The 21,394-nt window shown below is 40.7% G+C and overlaps 1 protein-coding gene across 2 annotated transcripts; it reads right to left on the bottom strand.

The window, feature by feature from the left end:
• Positions 1-1,679: 1,679 nt before the first annotated feature.
• On the bottom strand, positions 1,680-4,630 carry LOC105172158 (uncharacterized). 2 transcript variants are annotated; one of them, XM_088886111.1, is made up of 3 exons: positions 2,773-4,630; positions 2,108-2,685; positions 1,680-2,008 (listed from the first exon to the last, which is right to left on the bottom strand). In XM_088886111.1, exons 1-2 carry the CDS (start codon positions 4,424-4,426, stop codon positions 2,123-2,125), a joined length of 2,217 nt encoding a protein of 738 aa, XP_088742237.1. In that variant the 5' UTR covers positions 4,427-4,630; the 3' UTR covers positions 1,680-2,008; positions 2,108-2,122. The 2 variants fall into 2 exon arrangements, with proteins under 2 accessions (XP_088742237.1, XP_011091813.1); XM_011093511.3 differs by having other exon boundaries at positions 1,680-2,013; positions 2,773-4,629.
• Positions 4,631-21,394: the final 16,764 nt, after the last annotated feature.

The following is a 21,394-nucleotide window of genomic DNA, read 5'->3' as shown; positions in this document are numbered from 1 at the left end:
CCTCAGAGATTTGGTATAATTATACATAGACCTTATGTTGGTTGAAAAACTACATCTAGTACCCATGAGGTTTGTTTCTATCTAACAAATAAGTACCCCCATTAATCAAAATTCATTGAATTTGATTGTATAAACAAAAAAAATTCAAATAAAAATCTATATTTACCCCGATTAATTTATTATTAATTTATTACAGGTCAAATAAATCTTTTTACAACCAAATTAAACTCATTCATTGATGAAAATATTATTTCTGAGTGTTCGTTGTTTAGTATTTCAAGAACTGGGAACAATAATTTTGCATTAGAATCAAGCTTAAATTTTTTCAGTTGATGTTGTAGAACTTTGCAGCACAACAAGTTTATGTGTGCTGCAGAAATTCGTCAAAACAACCTTGATCCTACTACAATTTAACGTTGATTATTGTAGGATTAAAGCCAGTTTTAGTCCTCTAACTTCAAGTAATTCTCATTTTAGTTCTGTAACTTACTAGGATTCTATTTTAGTTATCTATAACTTAAAAAAGCTCAATTTTAATACACATTTGATCAGAAATTTGCTTCAGTCACATGACCTTCACGTGATTTTTTAAATTGGGGGTTTCATTTTTCATGTGGATTCAGAAAAATTATTTAGAAGTCGAAAAGAACTTATTACAACTTGTATTTTATAAAAAAAAAAAAACATAGGAATCCTCTCATATCACACGATGATATATGACAATATCTTTTAAATTAATATGTTTTATTTTACTAAAAACACATTACTTGAATAAGAAAATTTATATTGTATTAAAAATTTATTTTAAAAAATGCCAAAAACATGATGATATATGTTTAATGGTTATTTACGAAATATTGTTCTACAGAAAACACTTAATAAATAATTCAATATTGAATTTTATATAAAATTTACACTATTATATATAAGAAGATTGTCATTAAAATATCATTATATAACTTCAAATTTATGGAAGTATTATAAAATTGATAAGCTTCCTGTGCTTCATCATAAATGCATTACTGGAAAAGAGAAAAGAATCGAAAGCAAAAACGATTGTTAGCGAACCGTCACAATTCAATATTTGCGACGGAGGTTGTGGATGATACCTCACCAAAATCGTCGCAAAACAAAATTCGTTGCAAGGCTTTATGACTGTTGGGGGTCAGTTAGTTTCAGATAGTTATTCCGTCGCTCATTTTTGACAAATTTTTCAACCACTAAGGCGTACCTATCAAATGAAATCCGTTGCAAGGCTTTGCAACGGATTAATCTAAAACCTCCTATATGAAATTACAATGAGAACACAATTCTAGAAAGGAGGAAGTATGTAAATGGTATGTTGTGAACTGTGAGTGGTGAGAGTTGGATGGTCAGATTTGCTCTATTTGAATAAATGCACTGTATGACCTCAATGAATTGGTAGATAACACCGAGTTTGGTCGAATCAAACCGACCATACTTAACTATGTAATTAGTTACTTTACCTGAATTGTACATCAATCACAAAGCAAGTGTATTACAATTGTCATATAATTAATTCAATTTTGGCCGAGCGAAATCCAAGCTAGAATTTCCCTTCTACATTACTCTCAGTAGTACTGGGGACATTCTAAGTTAAAGAATCAATTAGCATCCCCAAGTGTGTTAGTTCTACCATGCGGAGGGAGGCCGTCTCCTACATCAACGATACGATGATTGACATTAATGTTCTTAATCCAACAAACATCAGCTTATACAACACACAACCACCAGTTATGGTTAAGGTACACTCTTGTTATGGAAAAGGACACAATAAAGAAACCAAAACACCACACAACTCTCCCTAAACTTCTAGCACATAAGAAAGCACTTGATTGTTTAACATCGACTCTTGATCATTGTTGCATTGCGCATCTTTTTCTCCAACTTCAAGAGAGCCAACATGCACTGTTTCTAACTGGGCCGACGTTCTTCAGGTCTTCTTGTTTAGAAACCATCTTCATCAAAGCTGGTTCTTCAGCCTCTCCTGCACTGCAATAAGGAGTGCGTTGGTGGAATGATTTTGGCAACAACGAAATTAGATTGTTGTAAGATTTAGTCTTGGTATGTGATTTTAAGAATTTACCAGCAAATGGTCATATCAGTTGCATGCCTGAATTGGTCTCGCATGGTCAAATGCTGAAGTATGCCTTGTGTGGAGATCGCATTTGGTTATCGGCATGACTTTCTCGAATGCTTCAACAAGCAGTGCGACCTTTCTCTTCCGAGCTGGAGCAAGTTTTGTGACGGCTTGTCTGAGTGCATAGTCTACCATCCACTCCTCTGCGTTCTTCCTTCCGTCCAGCTCTTGATGCCTAAGATCAACCTTCTCCGTCTCTGGATCAGGCTCCAGAGGCAAGAAATTTGGTGCTCGTGGATCGAAAGCTCCCAGTTCCTCCCCATCCAGGATCTGCTTCTTGCATTTGGTTGTCGCTTGAGCCAGGCCAGTGTCTTCAGCTTCTTGATTTGCCTCATTCCCTGCTTCAACTTTATGAATTCTTTGGCGTTCGCCTCCAGTCGATGTCAACTGAGCAAACTCTGAATCAGTTTCCCTTGCTGGATCTTCAGTGCTCGAAGTCATGATATTTTCAGTATTGCTGCTCAGATCTTCATCAGATAACTCAGTCTGAGCCTGACAGCCTTCAGACACTTCATGTCCTGCTACTGCAATCGCATTCTCAGTCAGAAGAGATTAGGTAATCAAATGAAGTTAGCTGCTCAGATACAGTGTAGTAAATTAGTAATCTATACCTAGATGAAAACCGATTCCTGCGGTCTGATTGCATTCAAACAAGATATGATTCTTATAATCAGAAGCTGGTTCTGGTTCTTCCAGTGAGACTTCACCAATTGCTGAAGTCTCCATATTGTTCAAGCCCTGCAGATACTCATATGAACTGATGGATTCGCTGTCACTGCTACTTGAAAACACATCCGTGTTCAAACTCTCTTCGTCGAAGGACTCTTGTGGCACATCATCAGCAGAAAATTCATCAAAACAGCCACCTTTGTTGTCTGACTCAACCATGAACTTGTTGTGGGTGACGTGATTTTCAAATTGGCCTGCTTCAGGATCAGGTTCTAACTCCATTTCAGGTGAGTGCTCATAATCATAATCAACATACAGAGCAGAGTGATGCCCTGTCTCCCAGTCCATATCAGAGGCTTCAGAATCTAGCTCATAAAAGTTAACCCTCGGCATGCTTTCCCCTTGAACCGAAGGTGGTGGAGAGACTCCATCATCAATTTCATCCTCCTGATTCTGTTCCGAGAAGCATGTTCTGCCAACGTCTATCGAATCAGCATATCCATTTCCATCAACAGTTTCATCAGCATCAACTTCATAGCAAATTGCTGCATCTGAAAGTCCCTCCAGAGAGCGTTCTTCTTGATCTTCTGCCGCTGTTTCATCGCTCCCATCAATCCCAGTATAATAAGCAGTATCTCCCTTTTCCTTACTGAATATCTCAACAAAGAAATCTGTCTCCTTCTCGTCCTCGTCTCTCTGCAGACTAGTCCCTGAGCAATTCAAAGACTCCTGCATCACGAGCTTCTCATCAAACTTTACACCGTCTGCAACACACGTTACTCGCCTTGGCGATAGACATCCCAACTTCAAGCCCCTCTGATTCTTGATCATCCGCCTCCTTGCCGACAAGAAGCACTTCAGCGGCGGCAACGGAGCATGCTTATGGCCATTAAGAGAACAGTATGTATATGGGCAGACCTTAACAGCAGAAGTACCCTCTGCTTCTGTTCCCCCAGGATTAAGACTGAGGTAATCAGGAAACTTACAATCTTTCAAAGTTGATGAGCAAGTTGCTCTCTGGGCATCCAAATTTTCACACAAAACAACAGGGGAACATTTCCTCACAGAAGCCCTCGCCGGTTTAAAGCTAGGATTCTTCGTCAAAGTCCTCATCATTTTCAAACTACCTGTCCGAGAAAACGTCTTCGTTGCTTTGTTACCAGACGCCAAGCCAAGTTTCAAATTCTTTGAACCCTTTCCCTGCAAACTTGAACTCACAGGACTAGTTTGAGGACTTCTGGTACTCACCTCCTTTCTCGCATCAGAACTGGTTGTGGGCTTCATGTAATTCGGCGTCACGGCAAAGGAACCGCCAGGCGACGCCTTCTGCGGCGTCACGGCACCCGTCGGCCTGGCCGGCGACTTTTCCGGGCTGTTCATGTAATTCAGTGTTCTGGCCATTGAACTGACGGGCGACGGCTTCCGAGGCGTCACGGCAGCCGTCGGCGGCGGCTTCCCTGGCTGCTTCGACGATCCCGATTTCTTCATTTTCTTGGTCAGGTCTGCTGCGCCCCTGGGCTTCAAATCCTGGTGGTGGAACAGGTTTTTCTCGGGTTTAAGATGATCTGGCTTGACGGGCAGCTTTCTTTGCACCATCTCAACAGGTTTGGGTTTCCGTGGTGCTGGGGAAATCCAGCACCGGAAGAAAAGAGGTTTGAACTTTGAAGGAATCGAAATTGGGAGTTATGGTTTTGGAATTGCTTTTGGTTGAAGTGGAAGGAGTGGGGTTGTCTTCTTGCGTTGTATTTCCGATTGGCGTATGGAATTTGAATAAGGCTGAGAGAACTATTGGATGCTGACATGCACTAACCAACCCTTTCGGCCCGACTATATATCCTACGATTCATGTACATGTACAGGTCAAGAAAAATAATTAATTATATATCAAGTGTGATATAATTGCTTTGTAATTAATTTGATTTGACAAAATCTAATACAAACCAAGAATATTTCATATATATCCGCACTATTTATGATGACAAGATCCCCGAAATAGCAAGTGTGATACAAATGCTTTGTAATTTATTTGGTTCGATCAAATTTAGTACATACCAAAAAATTCCTATATATATCTGCATTATTTATTATGACAAGATCCCTGAAATAACTACATCAATTGGTAAAAAAATTATTGACAAATCGAGTAAATTATCTCAATATTTTTTAAATTAAATCTAATTATATAAATATTTATTTTTTATAAAATTACAGATTCATCCCGTCAGAGATTATTAGTGTAACGTAGCAAGCGTACGTACTTAAGTTTGAATTATTGAATCATTAATGTTTTTCATATGTTAATTATATAAATACATCAATATCTCAATAAATCGAACCATATATTAATTCAATTAATGCGTCATATAACTAAAAATAATAATATAAATTTATATAAGGTCAAATAAACAGCAATATATTTTATGAGACTCGAATTTATAAGCTCGAACCTGATTATAAAATTTCAATTTTTAAATATTAGGCTAAGATATAATTGAATATTGAATAATTAGTTGTCTAACTAATTCTTGTATGACTCATCTGGTCATTGAAAGCATCCCACATGTGGAAAATTATATGATTTAGGTGAGAATAATTCAATTTGTTTGCTTTTATATATACTAGCCATAAATTTATATCCCATGTGTGTTTATAATTTATTCTTTTATTATATGAAATAGAGTAAAATTAAATTAAAAACTGACAAGAGCTAATAATTTTTTAAATATTTTACATTAATTATATATATATATAAAAATAAAAAAATGATCGCGCATTTTGTAAGAATAAGTATGACGAGGGTATTTCAGTCAATACATATTTCGCCGATTAAAATGTACGCTATCAAATCCTCTCTTACACTAATAAATAGTGTAGATAAATATCCTATAACTTTGAATTATCTAAAATACCCTTACCAATATTTTTTTTTCCTTTCACAAATACCATATTTTTTTATAAATTAATTTAATTAATAATTTTTTTCGTTTTAGTTTATCTATTAATTTCGATTGGATATAAATTTATCTTTTTTTATTTAATTAAATAAGTATAACAAAAGTTAAATTATACACACAAATCGAGTGCGATTTACTTCCTAATTTTAAATAATTTGATTCAATTAATATGATTGATGAATTCAATCAAAAGAAACAAATAAAAAAGTATTAATAATTGGGAGTTTCATTATGTTGGAATACCTTTTCATATGATAAATTTTGAATATCATATGAGGAGTGTGCTTTGACCTTGAGAAAAATAAACATCAGTTTTTGTTATAATCAGGACATAGACAGCTAGAGCTTTATCTCACTTGCCAAACAACACATATTAATATTATATGATTTTATTGATGCCCTTAATTTATAGTCTGTTTATATAAATATTTTTAATCTTTGTATAATTATGGAAATAAGTCGTAACCGTGAAAAAATAGGGATAGTTTATGTTTGACATTTTTAGGGGTATATGTGTAATTTTTTAAACAATATGATGGTTTGTGTAGATGATATTGATATTTTTTTATAGATGTATGTGTAACTATCCAAGAGAGGGGAATAGCTTATTTGAACAGACCGCAGGTTCAGGGGTGTAAATGTAATTACTCCTAATGAAATTCATGTAACTAACTGATGCAACTTGTGATACGATCACAGTATTTTGTGGTATGAAGTATTATTCATTTTAGCTAAAATCTCATAGATTTTGTTCATGAAAAGACACATTAATAAAGAATTAAGGTAATAAAATTTATAAATTGCACAAACTTCTTATTAGCAGCCAATATATGGACAAGGTGCTAGCATTATTATCCATTCTCTCTCTCTCTCTCTCTCTCTCTCTCTCTCTATACATATATATATATATATAGGAAAAATTAATTTTTTGAGTTCATTAAGTATGCTGTATTAATTTTAGTTCGGTAACTATATCCACTTTTTTTTATCCAATAACTTAAAAAATTGATTAAGGCAGATCCTTTGGCGGACGATTTTTCTTTTTATAGCCGGAAATAATACGTTGCATGCCAACTGAATATATTTTGATGATTTTTAAACTTATGTGGCAGTTGAGATGAGGTGAAAAAATATATTTCGACTTATATTATAATTTATAAAACTAAAATTCTTATTTAAAAAAAATTAAAACCCCCGCCTACCTTCCCCACCCCAAACCCTTCTCTGCTGTTGCTACTCTCCTCCTCCGCCTCTAGAACCTCGCTACCCCTATCCCACCCCGTCGTCGCCCAACCTTCTCCCCACCCCCAACACTCTCTGCTGCATCGCCCAGACCAACGACCGACGTCGCCCTTCTCTGTGGTGTCCCGTAATTAAAAATATTTGAAAATTTTAAATTAATAATATTTTATTAATATTAAACATACTTGACGGACTAAAAAAGTAATTTTCTATATATATATACATGAATACTCAGTTAGTTTTTTCCATATTTTCTCCCAATGATGTTAATGGGGAGTACGGTTTTGAGACATGTTTTTAGAATCAATAAATATAGAACTACAGGAAGAAAAAAAAAAGCAAAAAGAAAAAACTCTCATCAGCGACGGATAATTGTGACGATTACAAATTCAATATTTGCGACGGAGGATGTGTTAGTCAGGATGACATCTCACCAAACTCGCCACAAATAAAATTCATGGCAAGGCTTTATGATTGTTTGGCCGTCGTTGATCTTCCGTACCTATACAATAAAGTCCATCGCAAGGGTTTGCAACTCTAAAATCTCGAGGAAATTACAATTTTGGTCTCAAAATTTATGATGATTTATAATATTAGTCCCATATTTTTTGAAATTATCAATAACAGTCCCACACTTTAAGAAAAAATTATAAAATTAGTCCTATTATAAAAAAATTGTAATATTAAAGACTATATTTGCTATATTTTTCTAAAATGTGGGATTATATTTTTTTAAGATGTGGAGTTAATTTTGCACTATGTCTAAAATCGTTGGCTATTTCAGAAATATAAAACAATTTTTTGACCCAAAATTGCAATTTTGTCCTAAAACCTCTCGTACGAAATTGCAACGAGAACACAATTCTAGAAAGGCGGATGGTATGTTATGAACTGTGAGCGATGAAAGTTGGACGGTCAGATTCGCTTTATTTGAAAAAAGAGTGAGGAGAATGGTCGGCAGGAAAAGGGCCGCCCCCTGTGGCTGTGGGTCCCAAGGAGCGTCACCAAAACCACCCCACCTCCCCATCTTCTCATTTCCTTATTTTTCATAATATAATCAATGGGTGGATTTAATTTTGTCATTCGAATTATAATTATTTTTATATTTTGTTATTTAATTTTTTTTTGTTAATTTATTATATTTAACTTTGTGATATTTGTGTTTTGCTATATACGACTATTTCTTTTGTTGATTTTTTTATTAAAAAGTATCACATATTGTACATATACGAAAAATATCACTTTATATAATTTTTAAATATCACATTTACACTGTATGCGATGTTTTTTCAACGAAAAATTTGGTTAAAAAATAATTATAAATAACAAAGTGCAAATTTTTATAAAGTTGTGATGGTAAATAAAGATACAAAAAAGGTTTTAGATGTCAAAGTGTAAAAATGGTCATAGTTCAAACGACAAAATGTCATTAACCCTTATACTTAATACCAAAAACTAAAAATAAAAATACCTTTTAATTCGAATATATTTTTCTTTTTGGAAGTCGTGTGCATTCGAGATAATTATTTTTATATTCATAAATTAAATGACTAATTAATACCATAACACTGTATATAAAAAGGTAATTGGCTGAGTTTATAAACTTCTCAAAATATTTTAAAAGATTTTTTAAAATTTATAAGCTCTTGAACATTATTTAGGAGTAATTACACTTTATTCCATTGAAATTTGGTATAATTACACATAAATCTTCTATGGTTGGAGAAACCACATCTTACACCTCAGAGGTTTACTTCCGTTCAACATATAAATTCCTCCGCTAGTCAAAATTCATCGAACTTTGCTGATATTAATAAAAAAATAAGAAAAATTTATATTTATCTCCAATTGACTTATTACTGATTTAGTATAAGTTAAGTAAATCATTTTATGAGCAAATTACCTTCATACGTCTTTATTAATGCGTGTGAGAAGATATATCTTCACCATTATAAGGGTAATTTAGTTTGATTTGATCTGCAACAAGTCAGTACTAAGTTAGTCGAGGATAAATATTAATTTTCATTCATCCTTTATTAATATTAACAGATTTAGTGAATTTTGACTAAATGATGGACTTATTCGTTATACAGAAGCTAGATGTAATTTTTCAATCATAGGAGATCTATGTGTAATACCACAAAACCTCAGGGGACGGGAGCATAATTTCCCAACTATTTCTAAAAAATTATAAGATTCTAAAATAAGATGTATTTTATCGTAAATGCTCGTTAGAAAAAAAAATAACTTCTTCCAATTTTCTTTAGAACATCTTATAAGCTCTTTAATTTTAACAGCCAATTGACAAAAACAGGTGTATGTTTACTGGTATTTCACCTTTATCCTTCATATAATCGACAATTTTTCCTCCCTAGAAAAAAAAAAAAAAAGAATCTAGTTATGTTTTTAAATTCTAATAGTTTGATGGTTTTTTCGATCGCTATTACAGTATAAAGAGCTTATTATGATAAGCATTTTAACATCTTATAAGTCTGATATCTTATTTATTCACTTTAAGAGCTTATTTTGAAAATAAATCTTAATGTCTTTATATTTATAAAACATCTTATAAGATGAAGGAGCGTATAAAATATTTTAAATAAGTTTAGTCAAATACTCTATAAGACGGAGATATTAAGAGTTGAGATGACTTCAAATCATCCACTAATAAAATTTTCATTGCGATTGACATAATTAAAATACATAATTTTTTGATAGAATTTTATCACTGATACAATCAGTATATATATATATATATATATATATATATATACGTCTAAGGTTACGCATAGTTACACAAATACACATATTTGTTGCAAAATTACAAATATATCCGTTGATATTGCATTGTAATTACAAGTACACCCTCTACTCAATAATGAAATTTACACAGATCCTCCCGAATACATTGCGTCTAACGCCCCTTCAGTATGTGTTCGTGTAGTTTTTTATAAAGTGAACGACGTATTTATATAATTAAATTTAACTGTCATCAATATAATGCACTCTAAAACATAATAGAAAAAATTGCGTAAAATGAGATTACATTATTATTTTTTTCATTTGATTGCTTATATTCTTTTAATGTGCAATGTTCAACAAATAATATTTCTAAATTTTATTTTATATAAAATTATTTTAATGAAGCACTTTTTTATTTAAAATAATGAATATATACTTTTTTATTTGTATTTAATCCTCTCTTTTTAGAAATTAAAAATACAATAATATTATTTCAAATATTTGTCTCTTCAATTCGAATTCAAAATTCCACTACAGGAAGGAGGGGCAGAGTCGGCAGTTGATACCCCACTCCCATTCCTACTAAATTCAGTTTGCTCCATTATTTATTAGATGCCTATACATAATATATATATATATAGATATTGGCAAAAATGCAAGCAACTCTTTGTGATATCGCAAATCAGCAAATTAGCCCCTTATGAAAAAATAAATAACGATTTACCCTTCTATAAGGAGGTAAATTGTTATATTTTAAAAAATACAAGGGGGTAAATTGCTATATTTTTTTCATAGTGGGGTAATGTACTTGATCCGGGTCGAATTATTCGATCTCCTGAGACGGTCTCACCGCTGTTCGACTAACTCTTCCGGAACAGGTTTTGGATCCCCTGAGAATAAAACAAGAACCGTGAGCTCGTCGGGTATGTCCCCGACAATGACCCTCCGACGCTCAAGTTAGGTTGATCGAGAGAAATGTATTCTATCTCAAAGTTCGATCTCAATAAATGTATAGCAGTTACCTCATTTATGGCGTATCGGAGTCTATTTATAGTACACAGTTGTACGGCAAGTATTGGGCCACGTGGCCTCATCTGGTTGATCCCATTCTAATCGGATGGCCGTCATCGTCCGGGTCTTCTGTCACCTCCTACGACCCGGGTCGGGTCCTCTGCGACCCGCCCGTTGCGAAGTACGCGGATCCGGTCGCGGAAATGACCATCCTACCCTTAATGAAGGGCTTTTCAGTCTTTTTGCGGGGGGATTATACATATACCCATCATTACTCCCCCACTTTTTCAAAGTGCAAGTTCGTTGCCTTTGAGGAAGTCGAACCGTCGCGTCCGTTGATTGCGTACACGTGGCAAGATCCCCTCGGTTCATCCGGGCGCGTTGTTCCAGAGTGGATCTCCTATAAATACCCCCTCATTTGACTTCTCGGTCCACCTCACGCAAAGACTTCCAGCGACCAAGGCTCACCACCACGAGTTCGTATTCGATCTGCGGCTTCCAGAGTCATCCTGCTTTAAGGTACGATGCCTTCCAGCTCTAGCTCGAATTTTGGGTCGCGATCTGGCCCTAAGCCACGATCTAGATCAGGGTCGTCTTCCTCTCGTTCTGAATCTGCTTCTGGGTCCTCTTCCGAGTCTGGTTCTGGTTCGTCCTCAGGGTCCGGGTCTAGGTCTGTCTCTAGGTCTTCGCATGGGTCGTATTCCACCTCTCCCAAGAGGAATAAAAAGTTTCCAGCCACCAAACTCCAGGATAAACAGGCCGGACCTTCGGTCCTTGCTAAGTTCCAGGATCGGCTCGCCAAAAACCCTTGGGAGGCCGTGGTCAGTACAGTTAGGGTTCCTGTAGATAAGATTAGAGAAAAGTATCACATCCCCTCCGATTTTGACATCCTGATCCCTGCCACCTTCGACCGTATGCATCGTCCTCCCGAGGGGTTCACTGCTTTTTCTATCAAACACCTCGATGCCGGGTTGAGATTCCCTCTGGCTCCCCCGGTGGCCGCGATCTTAAATAAGTTGGGGTTATGTCCTATGCAGCTTTCCCCGAATTCCATTACCCATATAGTCCTTTTTGTGGTAATGATGCGATATCTAGATTTAGACCCCAGTTTTGATAATTTTTGGAGTTTATATTCCTTCACCACCTCGAAGCGATCTGGTAGTCGAGGTTTTTTCTATCTTTCGGCCAAACCAGATTGCGGGTATCTGAGCACCCTGAAGTCAAATGTAGGAGTTTGGTTAGATCGCTACATTTTCATTCGACCTCCTAGTGGTGTCTGGCCTTTCAAGAACGAGTGGACTAAGTATAAACCCCTTCCGAAAACCTGTGGTGGGGGGCTGGAGGGTGACCAAATAAGGAGTCTGACATTTTATAAGTATGACCCAAAGAAGCTTCTCAATGAGAAAGTTTTGCAATTATCTGGGCTCTCTCCAGCGTCCCTTCACATCGAAGAGTCCTTAGGTGATTTTCTTCTTTCGGTCTCACTCGCTTTCATCACTGTGGCGTCCGCGTGTGCTAACTTTTCTCTGTTCGCAGATAGTATCATCATGAGCACGCGCTCAGCTATGCGGAGGATCGCGGCCCAAAACAAATCACGTAAGGGGGGTGAGATCGCCAGCTCCTCGGACCCGAAAGGGAAGGGCAAGGCAGTTGCGAGTGCTAAAGACTTGCCTCCGATCCCACCTTCCTCGGTTCCCTCCAAAACACTCGCGATTGCCACTCCTGATGGGCAACAGCCCATTGCCGTTGATAGCGAGGGTACACCTTCCGCCCATGACGATCATCTTGGCTACAACTCCTCGGAGTTAGATTTGGGTTTGGATGAGGCTAGTGGGGGCCATGGGATCGACCAGGGAAGCCCCGGTCCGCCTGAGGAGCGATCTAAGAAAAGGAGGCGATCTCCACTCAAGAAAGGACAAGGGCCCAAGTCCAAGTTGGGGCCTGGCGATAAGGGCAAAATGAAGGAGCCCGCTGAGGCCTCTCACCCGCCTCCAAAATCGCATAGCCCGAGCGTGCTGAGCAGGATGGCTAAGGAAGCCGCAGATAAAACTAGCGTTAATGAAGACCGGGACAAATTTTTGAGGGTGGCGCAGCTCGCCACCTGTTGGGAGGATAGCCGGGCATCTCTTCGAGGTAATGTGCCGCCTCCCGAATGGCAGGATATGTCGAGCTCATCGCTGTATGGCGAGGCCGGAGGGGATACTTTTGCAGTCTACAATTCATTTGTCTCCGTTCGCGATTAGGGAGCACTTGTACCGAATAATCCTATTCGGCTTGAGGAGTTCGCAGCCCACTCCCTGGTCCAGGTATTTCATCGGTTGGTTTCCTTCGACCTCCCCTCTTTTGTGCCATTCATTGCTTTTGGTTTTGCAGGCCATGACCTTTCTTCGAAGCTTAAGCCTCAAATGCACCCATTATCGGAAGAGTTACATTCAGACTGATCAGAAGGTGCAAGATTTGAGGTCTCAACTGGCCGAACGAGATGAGACAGAACGCAAGCAGGAGGATAACCTGCTGGCCTTGGGGGACGAGGTGCAAAAGTTGCGAGCCGAGCTCGATGTTGCCAAGAAGGAGAAGGAGATTCTTCGTTCTGAGCAAGAGGTGGCCCTGGCAGAGGCCAAGAAAGAGGCGTTCGAAGCTGGACGTGAGGTCGGCCTCATTGAAGGCCACAAGCGTGGGTTGGAGGAAGGCCAAGCTGGTCGCAATCTGATGGAAGAGCATCAGCGAGCTTTGGCCGATTCCCGAATGTCTGCGGTTCGTGACTTTTTGAAGACTGACACCTTCACGACCGCTCTTGAGATCAAGTCTGCGGGCTCATTCGCCAAGGGCTATGAGACTTGCCTGTCTCAAGTTGAAAAGCTCAGTGGCTTTCACGAGTCTTTTGACCGCAGCAAACTTGACATCTCGCTTGATGGCGACCTTCAACCTCTTCCTCCGGATCCTGAGCTGAAAGACGATGAATTCATGGTCCTGAGGGACGAACTGGAGGCAGAAGCTGACGCCTGATTAGTCCCGATTCTTCTATTTTTGTGGTAGGATTTTGAGCTGATTGATCCACATGTAAATCCTAGAAATTGTTAGGACACCATTTTTTGTAAACAGGAGGGTGGGGTGGAAATTTTGATGACCCCTGTATATGACATTTTGTTAAATGAAAATGAACTTTTGTCAGCTCGCTTCCTTTGCTATATTTGCACATTGTGTTCTTTCGATTCGCTTTTTGCTTGTGTGCGTCTTTTTCAAATCGCATATTGGACGCGTCTTTTTCAGTTCGCGTTTTGGTTGAGTGCGTCTTTTTCAGATCGCATATTGGACGCGTCTTTTTCAGTTCGCGTATTGCTTGAGTGCGTCTTTTTCAGATCGCATATTGGACGCGTCTTTTTCAGTTCGCGTTTTGGTTGAGTGCGTCTTTTTCAGATCGCATATTGGACGCGTCTTTTTCAGTTCGCGTTTTGGTTGAGTGCGTCTTTTTCAGATCGCATATTGGACGCGTCTTTTTCAGTTCGCGTTTTGGTTGAGTGCGTCTTTTTCAGATCGCATATTGGACGCGTCTTTTTCAGTTCGCGTATTGCTTGGAGAGCGAGTAAAGATAGTAATGTACGCACGAATGTAGGCACAAAACAAATGTAAGCGCAAAAACAAAGAAACTTTGATAAATCTCGTTGTGTAAATTACAAGGGTTGTGAATACCCAATAATACAATGTTTAAAATGGATGCGGTCTTCCTAACCTTTTGAGAATATACAATTAACAATCTGCTAGAACTCTCCCCGTGTAGTTTTGTTCGATCAGTCACCTTGTTCGACCCTTTGGTTGATGGCCTTTCACAGGCTCCTTGCTCGATCTGTTGACGGCCTTTCCCAGGCTCCTTGTTCGATCTGTTGATGGCCTTTCACAGGCTCCTTGTTCGATCCCTTGATGGCCTTTCACAGGCTCCTTGTTCGATCCTTCGGTTGATGGCCTTTCACAGGCTCCTTGTTCGATCCTTTAGTTGATGGCCTTTCACAGGCTCCTTGTTCGATCCTTCAGTTGATGGCCTTTCACAGGCTCCTTGTTCGAGTTGACGGCCTTTCACAGGCTCCTAGCTTCAGGCGTAGAACTTCTTCAGGTTTTGTATGTTCCAAGGGCGTGGTAGATCGCGACCTTGCATGTCTTGCAACCTGTATGTACCCTTCTTTCTGATCTCGGTCACTTTGTAAGGGCCTTCCCAGGGTGGCTCTAGCTTTCCCACATGTTTTGATGCATCCACCTTCTTCAGCACGAGATCTCCTACCTGCAACTGGCGCGGTCGAATTCTACGATCATGGCTCTTCATCATTAGGCCCTTGTGATGCAGGATTCGGGCATATGCAGCCTCTCTTTTTTCTTCGATGATGGTGAGGTCGAAGCTTCGTTCGGCTTGATTCGCCTCGGGCTCGTACTGCATAACTCTTTGCGATTCCTCCCCTATTTCCGCAGGAATGATGGCCTCGGTTCCATACACCATGCAGAAAGGGGTTTCACCCGTGGCGGTTCGTGGCGTTGTTCGGTAAGCCCACAAGACCCCGGGCAGTTCGTCGACCCATGACCCCTTGCTCTCGAGGCGAGTCTTCAAATGCTGCAAGATCGTTCGGTTCGTCACTTCGGTCTGCCCGTTCGCTTGAGGATTTGCAACTGCTGTGAAGTGTTGCGCGATCTTCAACTCCTTGCACCATTCTGTAATTTTCCGGCCCTGGAACTGCGTGCCGTTATCAGATATTAATATTCGAGGTATACCAAATCTGCATATAATATTCTTCCAAATGAAGTTGATGACTTCCCTCTCCGAGATTTTGGCTACCGCTTCTGCTTCGACCCACTTGGAGAAATATTCGACCGCTACAATGATGAATTTCTTTTGGGCTTGTGCGGGAGGAAAAGGTCCTACGATGTCAATTCCCCACTGGTCAAACGGGCACGCTATCTTGATCGGTTCCATCGGTGTTGCCGGTTGATGTATCAAAGAAGCGTACTTCTGGCAGCTCTCGCATTTCCTCACCAGGTTCTTGGAATCTTCGACCAAGGTGGGCCAGAAATAACCTTGCCGCATCACCTTCTGAGCCAGCGACCTCGCTCCCGAATGATTACCGCAGCTTCCTTCGTGTATTTCCCGCATCACGTACAGGGCTCTCTCTCCATCCAAGCATTTCAGGAGGGGGCCATCCACTGTTCGTTTGTAGAGTTGACCATCCAACAACGTGAATCGGGTAGCGCGAAATCTCACTCTTTTTGCTGCTTGTGGGTCGTTGGGCAGGATGCCCTCTCCAAGATACCGTATGATCTCGCTCATCCACGATTCGGCCTCTGAAACGACCTGAATTTCTGTTCCGCTCGTGAGCGCCGACCGGTCGCGCACTACTGCAGTGATTTTGCGATCTCGGATTCCATCCATTGCTGCCCCAAATTTTGACAGAGCATCTGCTTTGTCGTTTTCTGCTCGGGGAACTTGTGAAAGCGAGCATCCGCTAAATTTTCTCATCAATCGCTGCGCGATCTCTTTGTACTGTGTCATGGTTCTCTCTCTTGTCTCGTATGCTCCTTCAATTTGCATAGCGATCAGCTGAGAGTCGGTGAAAACCTCCAGATCGCGAGCGCCTGCCTCATACGCTAGCTCCAGCCCTAATACCAATGCCTCGTATTCCGCCTCATTGTTCGTTACCGGGAATGATAGTCGAGCAGCCACTTCTATCTCGATGCCCTCGGGTCCTTGGATCAATATGCCCGCTCCTCCGTTATTCGCATTCGAAGACCCATCTACATGCAGCATCCATTTCGAACAGGTATGGTCGGGAGCCTCAAGTTCTTTCGGATCGCTGGACAACTCTGTGATGAAGTCCGCGAGCACCTGTGCCTTCTGGGCCGTCCTGGGCTGGTATTCGATATCATGTTGCCCCAATTCGACCGCCCATTTGATTAATCTTCCGGAGGCCTCTGGTCGAGACATCACATGCTTGAGGGGGTGGTTCGTCAGCACTACTATTTTATGCGACTGGAAATATGGCCGCAGTTTTCGGGCAGTCACTACTAATGCCAGAGCGAGCTTCTCCATCTCTGAATACCGCAATTCCGCCCCTTGGAGCATTTTACTGACATAGTAGACTGGATTCTGATTGTTAGCCTCTTCCCTTATCAACACGGAGCTGACCGCGTTCTCGGACACTCCGAGATATAAGAATAGCGTCTCCCCTTCTTTAGGATTTGCGAGCAACGGGGGTTTGGTGAGATACTCCTTCAGTTCTTGTAAAGCCTGTTCGCATTCTTGAGTCCATGCGAAACTCTTGGGTTTCCTCAAGGCTTTGAAAAATGGTAGGCTTCTATCTGCTGATCGCGATATAAATCTGCCCAAAGATGCAATTTTTCCGGTAAGCTTCTGCATATCTTTGATCGAACTTGGCGATCTCAGGCCCATAATGGCTTGTATCTTTTCTGGGTTCGCTTCTATTCCTCTTTCACTGATCATATACCCCAAAAACTTCCCACCTGTCACTCCAAATGTATATTTGTCCGGGTTGAGTTTCATTCCATGCGACCTCATGATGCTGAACGCCTGAGAGAGGTCTTTGATGTGATCCTGCGATCTCCTACTCTTGACCAGCATGTCATCAACATATACTTCCATGGTTCTCCCGAGCAGGTCACCAAACATCTTATTAACCAATCGCTGGTAGGTTGCCCCCGCATTCTTCAACCCAAATGGCATCATGTTGTAACAATAAATCCCTTTATCCGTAACCAAGGAGGTTTTGTCTCTATCCTCTTCTGCCAGTTGGATCTGGTGATATCCTTGGTATGCATTCATCATTGAAAAGAGTTCGAACCCTGCGGTCGAATCCACCATGGTATCGATCCGCGGCAGCGGGTATGGGTCTTTAGGGCACGCCTTGTTCAGATCCGTGAAATCCACACACATCCGCCATTTTCCCGAAGATTTTGGGACGAGCAGTACATTGGAAAGCCAGTTCGTGTATTGGATTTCCGATATATACCCAGCTTTCAGCAGCTTCTCGACCTCTTGCCTGATAGCGTCGTTCTTTTCCTTGCTGAAATTTCTCTTTCTCTGCTGCACAGGTCGTGCAGTGGGGTCTACATTCAACCGATGTACGATGACCTCCGGGTCGATCCCGGTGAAATCCGACGGACTCCATGCAAACATATCCGCGTTATTTCTTAGAAAGTCGATCATGGCCATCTCCCCTTCGTTGAGACCGGAACCTATCCTGGTCGTTTTGCTGGGGTCCTCTGTAGCGAGCTGAACAGCCTTGTATTCTTCGCTGGGTTTCAGGTGTTCAGCTTCATATGGTCGGGGCTCCGCGTCCTCTCTGACCTTCTGTTTCTTCGACCTCGGTTCCTCCTTTATCGACAAATTGTAGCATTTGCGAGCCTCCTTCTGGTCGCACGATACCTCTCCGATCCCATATTCAGTGGGGAATTTCATCTTCATATGGTATGTGGAGATAACCGCCCTGAACGAATTCAACCCCGGCCGACCCAGTATGACATTGTACGTGAACGGGATATCAACCACCAGGAATTTAACCATCAGCGTCTTTCTTTTCGGCTCTTCGCCCATGGACACTGGCAGCTCTATCGTCCCTAGCGAGGCCACTTCACTTCCTCCGAATCCGACCAACGGAGTTTTTACGGGTTCAAGTCTCGCATTTTCTAGCCCCATCCGGTCTACAACACTTTTGAAAATTATGTCCGCTGAGCTCCCGCTGTCTATCAACACTTTGTGGACGGTGAAGTTCGCGATATCGAGCTTGACGACCATGGGGTCGTTCTCTCCACCGTCCTCCAATCTGTCCGAGCTGTTAAATGAGATGGCTTCTTCGCCCTCCACCTTCAGCACGAATTCCTTCTGTCTCACCGATCCGGCTGTCCGGGCACATCTCTTCCGTGTTCGACTCGAATCTCCCGCAGCCGATCCTCCCGCAATGGTGTATATGACGCCTTTAGTGGGTGCGTTGTTCCCTCCCATCGGGGGTTTGTCTGTCCTTGATGGGCCCGGATTTCTGTCTCGGTCCGGGCTTCTCGATCTGCTTCTCCTTCCTCCCCCTCCGATCTTACAGTTTGGGGGCACGCGATCTCGGAAGTGCCCTTGCCGAACGAGCCTTTCGATCTCGTCTTTCAGCTGGTAGCATTCTTCTGTGCTGTGTCCTCTCTCCCGATGGAAACGGCAGTACTTGTTAGACGTTTTCTTGGTAGGAGTGTATCTCGTATGTCTAGGCCATTTCAGCACGTCGGCGTTCTCTACCATCATCAGAGCCTTCTCCCGAGACATGGCCAAGAGGGTGTAATTGTGGTATTTCGGCACATACTTGGGCTCCCTCCGTTTCTCCGCTTTTGGTTTGTCGTTTCCCCCTCTTCCCTCATGAGGTCGCCTGGGAATGTACTCCCGCTCCCTTCGTTCCGAGTCTTTCATCGCGTTCATCTCCTCTTCGTCAATATATTTCTGTGCTATCGCCATCAGTTGCTCAACATCGTAGGGCGGATCGCGCGCGAGGGCGGAGGCGAAAGAGCCCTTCCTGAGTCCGTGTATGAGGATACTCACAAGCATGTCAATCCTCAACTCTTGCACCTCCAGGGTCTCATTGTTGAATCAACCCATGAAATTTTTCAACGTCTCATCTTCCCTTTGTCGGATGTTGAAAAGATGGGTAGCCGACCTCTTTTGTTTTTCTTGCTCGCGAAGTGGAAATTGAACTTTTGCACGAGCTGCTCGTAGGACTCGATGCTTCCACGGGGCAGGTTCGTGAACCATTCCTGAGCCTTTCCCGTCAGTGTGGTCGCGAACAATTTAGCCATTATCGGGCCTGATTGTCCGTAAAGATTCATCACCATCTCAAAGGCGGCCACATGCTCCTGGGGGTCTCTCATCCCATCATATCTCCTCAGATCGGGTACCCTGAACCCGGGCTCAACGGTTTGAACGAGGATTTCGTTACAGAAAGGGGAGTTCTTGTTCTGCGCGACGATCTCCCCCCGTTTCTTCAACTCGTCGATCTGTTTGTTCAAGCTATGTATCTGTTTGCCCACACTTTCCACTTCGGCCCTGGATATGACCGGTTCTCTTCTTTTTGCGCGTCCATGGCTGCTGGAACCTGCATCGGATGATGCTGGTCGCTTACTGCGATGATCATGTTCCCCCTGAACTCTTGACTCTCTTATTGGCTCCACATTTTCGAATAACTGCCTTCTAGCAGTTTCTTTGACCAGGGGGGTCGCTGTTCTCCTTTCATATTCCACTATAGCCTTTCGGCTTGCCTCGTCTATCATTCTTTGCAACTCATCCTGAGTGATTTGGATGGTTGCACCTGCTCCTCTCCTGGGTGTTTCTTCCTCGGCGGCATTTCTCCTCGATAAACCCTCCATAACGATAGAATTCTCAGAAGTTCCCACAGACGGCGCCAACTGATCCGGGTCGAATTATTCGATCTCCTGAGACGGTCTCACCGCTGTTCGACTAACTCTTCCGGAACAGGTTTTGGATCCCCTGAGAATAAAACAAGAACCGTGAGCTCGTCGGGTATGTCCCCGACAATGACCCTCCGACGCTCAAGTTAGGTTGATCGAGAGAAATGTATTCTATCTCAAAGTTCGATCTCAATAAATGTATAGCAGTTACCTCATTTATGGCGTATCGGGGTCTATTTATAGTACACAGTTGTACGGCAAGTATTGGGCCACGTGGCCTCATCTGGTTGATCCCATTCTAATCGGATGGCCGTCATCGTCCGGGTCTTCTGTCACCTCCTACGACCCGGGTCGGGTCCTCTGCGACCCGCCCGTTGCGAAGTACGCGGATCCGGTCGCGGAAATGACCATCCTACCCTTAATGAAGGGCTTTTCAGTCTTTTTGCGGGGGGATTATACATATACCCATCAGTACTCATTTTCAATATCACAGGGGGCTAATTTGTTATTCACCCTATTTATATATATAGTTATATATATATATATTAAATGCAATAGTTACATAATAATATGAATATTTTAAAAAAATTAAGCAATTACGGTTTATCAACATAATTAAGTGAGACAAACAACTATATATCGAATGATATTTGAACTTATTAAGAAAATATTTGTATAATTTTTTTTGTTAAGAAATAAAAAAGATTAAAAATTAAATAAAAATAACAATTGCAGTTCTTTTGTGTTTTTTTGTTTTTAGTTTTTGACAAGTACAAGAAGAAAACATGACAAATAAAATTAATAGATATAAGTACAGAGAAATTAAACATAAAAATATATATAAGAAAATCAATATTCAGTACAAGTTCCTAAAATCAAAATTGAAATGACACTACAAAAAATATTACTATTGCCTACAGTTTTATCCGCTATCAATCAAAGTCGTGGTAAGTAATTATTATTAATCATTGTTAAATAAAATTTGATGCAAAAGCTTAGCTTATCCATAATGAAAACCATTTTTGCCATAATTCTTAGGTATAATAAATGTTTTAGCCACATTAGCAAAAACTCCGCCAACAACCATTATGTGGCCGCAATCAATAATTATTTACTATAATTATTTATTTTTAACCATAACAATTAACCAAGACTAAATATTATATTTTCTTCTAGCACAAAT

Source organism: Sesamum indicum, linkage group LG10 (assembly GCF_026168435.1).
Source record: "Sesamum indicum cultivar Baizhima isolate 11 linkage group LG10, ASM2616843v1, whole genome shotgun sequence".
Lineage (NCBI taxonomy): Eukaryota > Viridiplantae > Streptophyta > Magnoliopsida > Lamiales > Pedaliaceae > Sesamum > Sesamum indicum.
Note: the sequence above shows the minus strand (reverse complement) of the source record. Positions and strands in the feature narration are given on the sequence as shown.